The sequence below is a fragment of the Trachurus trachurus genome, assembly GCF_905171665.1.
Source record: "Trachurus trachurus genome assembly, chromosome: 1".
Lineage (NCBI taxonomy): Eukaryota > Metazoa > Chordata > Actinopteri > Carangiformes > Carangidae > Trachurus > Trachurus trachurus.
This window is the reverse complement of record NC_139891.1, coordinates 2,060,430-2,070,406: the sequence shown is the minus strand read 5'-3', so window position 1 is coordinate 2,070,406 and position 9,977 is coordinate 2,060,430. Positions and strand designations below refer to the sequence as shown.

The window sequence follows — 9,977 nt, the reverse complement described above, 5'->3', positions numbered from 1 at the left end:
CGCGCGCGGCTGTTGTGGTTCCTTCTCTCCGTGCTCCGCGTGTTCGTCAGTCGGCTGGGTCATTGTTGTCTTCTGCTGCCCTCGTCTGTACGGGAGACTAAGCACAGCTAATGTAAAGGACAGTTTACGTACCAACGGTGATGTTGTAGCGTTTTCTTGAGGAAAAACTATTAGTTTGTGGTGTGTTTATTGTTCTTTGTATGCCTACATCGGCCAGTATTGCCTCAATGACCACAGGAGTCTGGTTTCTTTGTGTCGTTGAAACTACATGTCCCAGCAACCATTGCGAAACGCGAACGCGCTAGTCGGCGGATAAACTGTCAGTACAACGCTTTGAAACGTCCCAATAATTTAATGTCACTCCGCAACGCGACCCTTTCTCTCGCGTTTCTATGGGTCTACATGAGCTAACGTAAGCACCAAGGGGCTATTTAACTTAAAAACGCGTCACGTGACAAACTTATTTACTTTGTTAGGACAAAGCACGACTACAGCTAGCTTACTTCTTGCTGGACACTGTTAGCCCAATGGGGCAAAAACAGAGAGGTGGCAAATAATCTGTTTTTGTTGTAATGTTAAAATGCAAGCGACTATGATGGATCCAGCAGAAGAGCCCCCCTCTATGTTGTGGGGGCTGGATCCAGTCTTTTCTGCCTTTGCCAGACTGTATATCGGAGACATCCTGCAGATGACAGAGTCCATACAGGTGCCAGGTAACAACACATGTGCTACAGATGCTTAAGTTGTTACAGCTAGCTGTTTGCATTCAATATCTGAATGTTGTTGCCCAACAGTTAACTAACTTACCAGTGCAGCTGGAGGCTGTCACCAGTCACTGTGAATTCATTGTTGGCTAGTTAGCTAATCACTTTGTAAACCCATGAAGTGCAGCAGAGATGGTTTGTTTGTATCTGGCCAGGTATGGCATATGCATCCTGTTTTTGTTTCATATGATTTACCATTTTAGAACGCTATCTTCACTGTAATTGTTATTTTAAATTAAATATAGATATCTGTACACATAGTCACATATTCCTATTTAATAATCCTTCGATTATTTGATCTGCCCAAATGAACTATCATATTCATTTGAAGTTATTGGCTTTGTTCTGTGTGTTTCTCAGGTGTGTATTTTTACAAGTCACACCCAGTCTACAAAGTTGATGTGCTTGGGACTGTAGTTTACAAGAGAGAAAAAGAGGACTTCTTCTGTTATGGAGGTAATCTAACTGAGTTCTTGTGTGGAAACAGACTGCAACCACATGCTGTGTGTGTGTGTGTGTGTGTGTGTTCGCTGTATGAATCAGCTATGTCTTGATGTAAACTAGGACCATGTGTGTGTCTGCCGCACAACAGTTTTGCTCACATTTCACAAACTGACACATACTCTCCTCTGTGAAGTCCTACTAATAAAAATGGCTGTGGTTTATGTATTTCACAAGCAAAACAACAGTCTTGTTGTCTTATTCTGAGTATCTTTTCCTCTGCCCACAGTGGATGATGGTACTGGTGTTATAAACTGCCTGTGCTGGAAGAACGACCTGTTAAAAGAGGAAGAAGATCCAGGAAAATGTGAGTTTGCATGTGCGTAGTTTCAATGACATTATTGTCATATGATAAGATCTGTGTACAACACATCACATTGACTACCAAAATAAAAGGTTTATGTGCTTTCTGGCATCCTCTTAGCTGATTTTATTATGTAAATAAGACACATGTCATGTCAGTGCTACTGGATGTAGTTTAAAGGGATAGTTCACCCAAAATTCAAATTTCACTCATTATCTACTCACCCTCATGTCGACTAAGAGCTGTGAGAATTTTCAGAGTCCTCCGTGGCTTCTCTGAGTTACGGGGGGGGGGGGGTCCGCACAGCAGTATTTGTCCATTTAATGGTTGTCAATGGATACCAACTTTCTTTGTCCAAAAAGACACACCAAAAAACATCCAAATACCTCCATACTGCTCGTCTGTAATGTCCCTCCTGTATTGAAGCCCCGACATGAGAAATTGTTCCGCTGGTCAGTGCAACACAGGAACACAGGAAGAGCAGTGAACTGAGACACTGGGAGCTTCCGCTACAAACAAGCTTAAAATATAGACTTATTTAATTTTTTTCGGAACAATTTCTCATGTCGGGGCTTCAATACAAGAGGGACATTACAGACGAGCAGTGTGGAGGTATTTGGATGTTTTTTTGGTGTGTCTTTTTGGACGAAGAAAGTTGGTATCCATTCACAACCATTATATGGACAAAAACTGCTGCACGGACCCCCCCGTAACTCAGAGAAGGAACGGAGGAGGTGCATTGCTATTTCTCCTGGTACATTATGGCCATCAGCTAACATTTTGATTCAGTAGTACGTCTTTTGTTTACGTACTAGGCAGGTAGACCTAATCGGTAATAATCATGTTTCTTTGGTATGAAACCTTAAGTTTATAGGGTTTGGGTTATTTGTGTGCACCTTGTAGTTGCCATTCACAGAGAAACATCTGTATTCATCTGATTGTGTTTCTGGCTATCTGACAAATTAAAGTTCAGTATTCACTCTCCATATAGTTCTGATTGGTCCTCAACCAACTCTTCAGAAGGATCTGGATATTTTTGCTTGGTATGTTCTCCAGCTAATGAGTTACTTTGTCTGTCTGTTGTTTGGTGCTAGACCGGTAGTGCACAACTCGTCAGAGCTTTGCACCGAAAATATGATTGATGTGAGCATGAGGCTGCAAAATCCAAATCATTTCATCACCTTCAACAGTAATGCATGTTGGGTAATGATGCTTAGAAATTCAGAATCTTGATGGTCTTCAGGTATTACTGTAAAGAGATGTAAATTGCTGATGTACTTCACATTATTAGTATTATACATTTACAAAAAATGTGCTTTGTCATCCCCAGCTAGGGAAAGGCACGGTGATGGAGGTACGGGAGGCTTCAACCCAGTTGCTGAGCTGAAGAAGCTGAGAGAGAGGCAAAAGAACCGCTGCCACTTGGAGATCGGAGAGCTGCTTCGAGTAAGAGGACTCGTCAAGACGTCAAGGCAACAGAGAGAAATCATGGCCTCCGTCTTCTGTGAGTGGAGAGGATTATCTCTCATTGTTTTAATCTGCAGACCACAGTGGTAGTTGGATATACCAGCATATATTTTAAAAATAGCAATATCTAAAGCAGAAGTAAGCAATATTTTTGTGTTACTATAAGTCTTAAATAGTTCTATCTTCCGACAGCAATCACTTACATAGAGTGTTTGGACTGAAACACGGGTCTCTCAGTCCCTCTGCTCTGCTCTGAGCCGAGGAGAAAACTTTTCTCGTATCCTACAAGTTTTATCCAATGAGGAGAGAGAACGGCATGAAGGGCTGTGTGTGCAGCCAAGGGATGCGCGTGAATGTGGTGACGTAGGGACGAGGACCAATAGATCCATGACGAGGGCGGGGGCTGCTAACTCCATCGGCTGACAAGACGTTATGGTGCGTTCAAGGCAACTCGTAACTCGTGTTTTTCCGACCTGTGAAGTCGTACCAGTTCAATCTGGTACGAGTTCACGGGTCAGAAGTTATGAGTGGCCGTTATAGTGACTTTCACAGGTAAAACAGGTCGGAAAAACACAAGTGGGTTGCCTGGAACGCTACAAAGTCGTAAGTCGTGACTTGAAGCTGTAATTTACGGTTTCAAAAGCCTGCCTGGAACGCAGCATTAGCCAAAACGACCGGATCGCTTACTTCTGCTTTAACTAATGGTTGTTAACAAAAAACCTACAAATGGTGAAAAAGGAGCATGCATTAGTTCCTGCTGTCCTCTAGCAACATTAACAGCCTAGCAAGGAGACTCTTTATTGTGACATCGCAGTCTCATTTTATGATGGGCTACATGTCTCTGTCTCATACACAAACAAACACACACAACCACATGTAGCACAGATTGTGTATACGCGAGTACATGCCATCTCTGTCCTCTACCCATATATAAAAATTGCACATCTATGTCCGTGTGTGTTCCTAGATAAGGTGGACGACCCAGTGATGGCGGTCCAGATAGCGTGGATGATGGAGGTTCCTCAGCTCTACAGGCAGTGCTATGACAAACCGTTTGAGCTGCAACCTAATGCAGCAGCAGGGTACAAACATCCATCCTCCATTGTACATTATTTTAAGAGCCCTAATCAAGACAAACAAGATAGAGTCTGGTCTTTAAGTCAAAATGCCTTCGCAAAACGGCATTTAGAGGTTATGGTAAATGCAGCCAATGAAATGTGATTTCATCTCAGTTTCAGACTGGTGTGAACACCTTAATGTTACAATGTCAATACCAGTTTTATCAAAATTGTGCAACGGAATAAATTTGGATTATTCTCAGTGTCAGGAGTTTCAATATACGGGTACTTTGCAGAAACCAGCAACATTCCAACACTTATATATTTAAAATGTAAAAGAAGTGGAACCACCTCAACAACAGAATACAGTACATACAATACAGAAATCATAGCCTTATAATGTTGTACTACAAAACAAAACATGTTCGAGGCCAGAGATGATACGGTGCACAAATCCAACAGAAGCAACATAATTAAAAGCAAAATATGCCCTGAGGCGGGATCTGTATTCGTAGCTATTCTGAATTCAGACTTTCCATGTTGTACTGTATCTGTATCTGATAAGGTCAGAGATCTGATATTTACTTCACCTTTAGTTCAGTTTTGGCCTCCACCAGCTCCGAATGGAGCTACCCGCTTTCATGATCTTCAACTAGACACTAACTTTTGTGTGTCTGCCATTTGTCTGTGAGGAGAGGGAGTGGAAAGTGAGTTTTTAAATGTCTTTGTTGAAAATTATAGTCGTTGAGTGCAATAAAGAAGACTGAGACAGAACAGTCCTTTTAAAGGGATATTTCAACATTTTTGGCAAATTGGCCTATTGCCATAATCCCTATAGTTTTAGGAGTAGGTTCATTACCTTTAATTGTCTGTGCAAGCTATTTTTCGATCGGCGGAGCAGAGACGTGAGCTGCTCAGCTAACATAACAGAGGCTCATGGTATTTCTACGTTTTCCTCATCAAACTAGTAAATACACAATCTAACAAATCCGAAACACTCTGGTGGACAAGTTGTGACCTGCACATTCACCACGCTATGAAATAATAACATTACAACACACTCGGAACTACTTTCGCTTTTGAAATCACTCTGCTGAGCAGCCGTGCCAGGAATGTATTTCCGCTTATGGATTTACCTCTAAAACAACTCTTGTCTCGCAACGTTCCATTATTATTTCATAGTGTGGTGAATGTGCAGGTCACAACTTGTCCACAAGAGCATTTTGGAGTTGTTGGATTGTATATTTTGATAGATTTTTGAGGGAAAGCCCAGAAATACCGCACATTGTGCAGAGCTCACGTCTCTTCCCCACTGATCTAAAAACAGCTTACACCGACAAATAAGGGTAATGAACCTACTGCTAAGACTATAGGGATTATGGCAATAGGAGAATTTGCCAAAATGTTGAAATATCCCTTTAAATGTCCTGAGGAGGGCTGTGAAGTCAGAAGTGACTCCTTTCATGTTACAAAAGCTTTAAGAGTTGTCTTAAAGCCCCGGTACGGAGCTTTTAACTGGATACGCAAAAGTCTGTGGTTTCTGCTGATGTGTCTCTGTTACCTACAACAGCAAATGAGCCCATCAGTGTGAAGATAGGCTATTTCTAAGTAGTCTAATTCTATACCTCTGGAAGGCATGGTCGGGTCGGACCACTGACGAAATTATACGAATAGATACATTACGCACGCTGCAGATAGCTGCTAAAAAAAAAAAAGTTTTCAAAGCAAGTCCCGTCTTCTTTCCGACGTTTCCAAAACAAATCACCACGCCGGCCAGACAAACGTCTTCATGACAGTGGGAAAATGAAAAGTCTGTACAGGGGCTTTAAAATGTTCTTGATAATAAGACCCACCTTCTTGGTTGTTTTCCAGTGACACAACCCCCAGCTCTATTGGCAGAGCAACGAATATCATCAAGGATTTCTTTAAGCAGAATTCAGTGAGCAGGTTCAGACCGTACGATGTTCTGGACCTGCTGCAGCCTCTCATCTCCCAGCAGCCTCAAACCACATCTGCCGACCAGGTATGGCAGGATAATATCAGGGGACCATCTCTGTTTAAAGATGTGTGGTGGAGGGATGAAGTGAAAATCAAACATCGGAATTTATTTGAAGTGCACGCCCTAGGTGTGAATGGTACAAGTAATAATAAATAAAACCAAGATTATATCTATCTTTTTTTTGGAACAAAACTAAATTGATGAATCTTGATTATACTATACTTCTGAAGGTGTTAGCGTGGCAATTTACATTTTATAATAGGAGTGTGTTAACAGAAATGTTTTTATGTGTCTAGAGCTACAGCAGTAAACATCAGATTTTCACAGTAGGTCCTCTAGATTTAAAGGTCTATTCCTTTTCAGACTTGCACTCCAGTGCTTTTGTGTTTTGCTCCTCTGTTCTCTTGCTGTTCAGGAGCCGGTGGCAGGTGTGTCTGGCTGCCAGCAGCTGCGCCAGCTTCTGAAGGAAACACTGGAAATCTTAGAGAATGAGGGTATCATATACCGCAAGATCAAGTCTCAGGACACAGTCTATTATGTAAGAAACTGGTTCCTTGAATTAATTCTTCCCACTGCGTTTAGATTATTAGAGGATTGAGGATTAACTGTGGACTTTGGTGTGTCTGCTGTTGTTGCTCCTCACCAGGTGACTGTACAGGATAAAGATCTACTCATTGCTGTAAAAGATATCATCAGGGAAGACTCAAAAAGGGAGAAGTGTAAGTGTAATTATTATCTGTTCTAAATTAAGTGTGAACATTTTGACTAATGCTGACGTACTGCAGCTTTTGGTTTGAATGAGTGACAATCTTCTCTATGGCAGTGTGTTCAACTTCACACAATCGGAAATGAAAGCTTTTCACCTGCTTGTCAAATATCACATTAGCATTAAACCTGCTGTATTTTTCACCTTTACAATTAGGGGCTGATAGGCTAATGCCTTTTTGTCACTCATATGAATAACAAACCCATTAAATTAACTGAAATAACAGTAGGAAATATTGAAAAATTGGATGCCGTGAATATGTTTCCATTTAATGCATGCATGTTTGCATGGCCACATACCGTACCTGCGTGTTGACAGTCGTTTCCTGCCGTACCTGCAGATGCAGAGAAGGGCTGCCACGTCCTGCACATCCTGTCTGCTGTCAAGCACCGCTACAGCCTTAACGTGAGCAGAGCAGCACTGGAGCTGGTCCTCAAATCTCTAGAGTGCAACAGTGACATTGTCAGCACCACTGACAACTATTATACAGCGTTTTAACTCGAGCACAGGGGGTTAGGGATTGCTCGATCGCTGCTCTTAATATTTGCACATGGCTTACTGCTCCAAATTTTGTGACATCATGTGATTTCTATTCCTAAGTTTATAGTAAGCCTTATCCTTGCCTTATTTTATAGATCACTCCTGCTCTACTATGTAAATAAAAAGGTTCAAGGACCACTGTTGAAAATATTTATGATTGTTAAATAGCATTTTCTTACTGGCAGCCAGCCGATGTATATATCAGAATCAGAATCACATTTATTTGCCAAGTATGTTATGTAAATTGTCATTCAAAGGCCATTGGTTTTCTTGGCCATGTGTATATGTATATAGAAATAAATAATCAGTAAAAAAGATGAATCACATTTTTGTCCATATTAACCTCCTAGCTGCTGGAACCCATTTCCTACCATGAACGACATACGTACATACCCTCAGAGTGTCATCTCTTCACTGAACCCTATCAAATTGGCCAAAGATAACTATACAAGATAAATATGTGATAATATATATATATATATATATATATTTTTTTTAAATCACTGTTACCTGTTTAAAAAGGCAGTTATAGACAAACTGAATGGCAATGCAATACAGTAGACAACCTGTAAAACATTAATTTGAACACTTAATTTATGTAGCCATACAGTAATAGTTCAACTTTGCCACATACTCTGTACATACACAAAATTCAGATGTAATATCATCCTACAAAATTATCATATTGTGTCTGATGGGAGGGTTTTTCATCTTTGATTAATATATACGCAGAAAACTGGAATGATGAATAATGATAAAAAGTTGAACAGCTAGAGGGAGCTTTGTCACTACAGGGCCTTAATGTCAGGTAATAAAGGACGACCACCGTCAGGGCATTATATCAGTTAATATTGCCAGGGCTGGATTAAGCTGCTAGTGAGCCCTTGTTGGGCCAAAGGCTCATATTAAACCTCCTGTGTGAGTTGATGAAATGCAAATGTATTTAAGAATATGCACCATGTAAGCATTCTAGCTACTGACATATTAAAAGTATTAGATTACTCTGGACCCTCGAGAAGACTGAATTATAATATCGTGTGTATAGGTGCAGTTCTGTAATACAAGGACACATTTAAACAAGATCAAGATAGTCAAATTTAATGTAGCATAGGTGCTACATCATTTCCTGCCCCATACTGTCCTATCATAAGAAAAGCATTACAAATCCCCAAGCATATACAGTCTCTTTTTAAAAAATATAATGTGCAGTCATACAAATACTGCATTTTAATATTTCCCATAATGCAAGTTTGCTCACAATCTGGGGAATACTGAAGCCAATCATTTCACATGCTTTTTCTTATCTCCGAGCACAAGTTAACCTTGATGACATCACCATGAAAAGCACTTCACATAATGAGCGCACTAAACTTCATCTGTAATGCATTTCACTTCAAGCACAAATAATTCACCTGAAAGCCTGATACAACATATTCTGTTTCAATCAATTCATGACATTGTCTCAAATGTATTGCCACTCTTAGGGTCCCAAGGGCAGTACCTCTGCTGGCAATCCAGATATGCATTTTCACATATATTTCAAGCAGTATGGATATTAAGTGGTCCTGGAGTATGGGGTCTGTTGGGAACTACTCGGTTGGAATCTCTGTCTTGGGTTCATAATAAAATAAAATGATGCTGAACTTGGTTTGCAGGAGGTGTCATTCAGGTGACTGAAGGACAGAAGCTGCAATGCTGCAAGACTGACAAGACCATGAGGCAAATGTGTGATATTGGGCTAAATGAATAAAACAGCCTTGACTTGAGCTGCTCATTGTGATACGGTGAGCATGGTTTGTAAAATGATCCATTGTATGTTTCAGCTGTTTCACTGTAAAAAACAAAAAACAAAAACACAAAATCTGAATATCCTCTGAGTGTTTAGCATCTTGCCTATGTAGCAGTATGCACATGGGGGCAGTGTTTGGTCGTTAATTGGCTCTCTCACGTAGAGCAGGCCGCTGCTGATTGGTCGCCTGTGAAACATCTGTATCCATATAGCTACCTCCAGTTGCTCGTGTCTCCGGCAGACAGCGGCTCATGACTCAGAGGCTGGACACTGACTGACTGACTGACTGACTGGTCGTGGCTTCACACAATCACGCTGCCTGGTGCTGTGTAGCCTATATGTTGATGAATAACACACCGATGTATAGCTATAACCCACTTTTTATGTCGACATACAGGCAGCAGCACTGTCTTAACCTGCCAGGGATTTCTTAATACATCATTCCATATTCTCTGAAGCGGGGAGGAAAAGTTATCCAGTGATTGACTATAATAGATGAACCGTAGTGCACTGCAGACTGTATTGTTTATGGGGTGGATGCATAATGTCATAGACGAGTATTGTCGGGAGGGGGGCAAAGCCAAGTGTTTTTCCTTGAGTGCCCTATTCCAAGTAGCTAGCACCGAGGACGTGCGTGAAGCCCATCCCACTCCGCTCCCTAAACCCACTGCGCCTCCCGCCGCCGCCGCCGTAGATCAGGAGCCGCTTGGCGCTGGATCTGGATCAGCCGGCTCCGTTGCGTTCAGGGACACGCTGTAACCTCCAGGTATGCTAATGCCCCCCATGTGA

The 9,977-nt window shown here is 41.4% G+C and overlaps 1 protein-coding gene across 1 annotated transcript; it reads left to right on the top strand.

The window, feature by feature from the left end:
• Positions 1-76: 76 nt before the first annotated feature.
• Positions 77-7,695, top strand: stn1 (STN1 subunit of CST complex). Its single transcript, XM_083974046.1, has 9 exons — positions 77-713; positions 1,125-1,220; positions 1,495-1,572; positions 2,900-3,073; positions 4,004-4,118; positions 5,967-6,117; positions 6,509-6,631; positions 6,740-6,812; positions 7,200-7,695. The coding sequence occupies exons 1-9, from the start codon at positions 581-583 to the stop codon at positions 7,355-7,357; spliced, it is 1,101 nt and encodes a 366-aa protein (XP_083830172.1). The 5' UTR covers positions 77-580; the 3' UTR covers positions 7,358-7,695.
• The last annotated feature ends 2,282 nt before the right edge of the window (positions 7,696-9,977 follow it).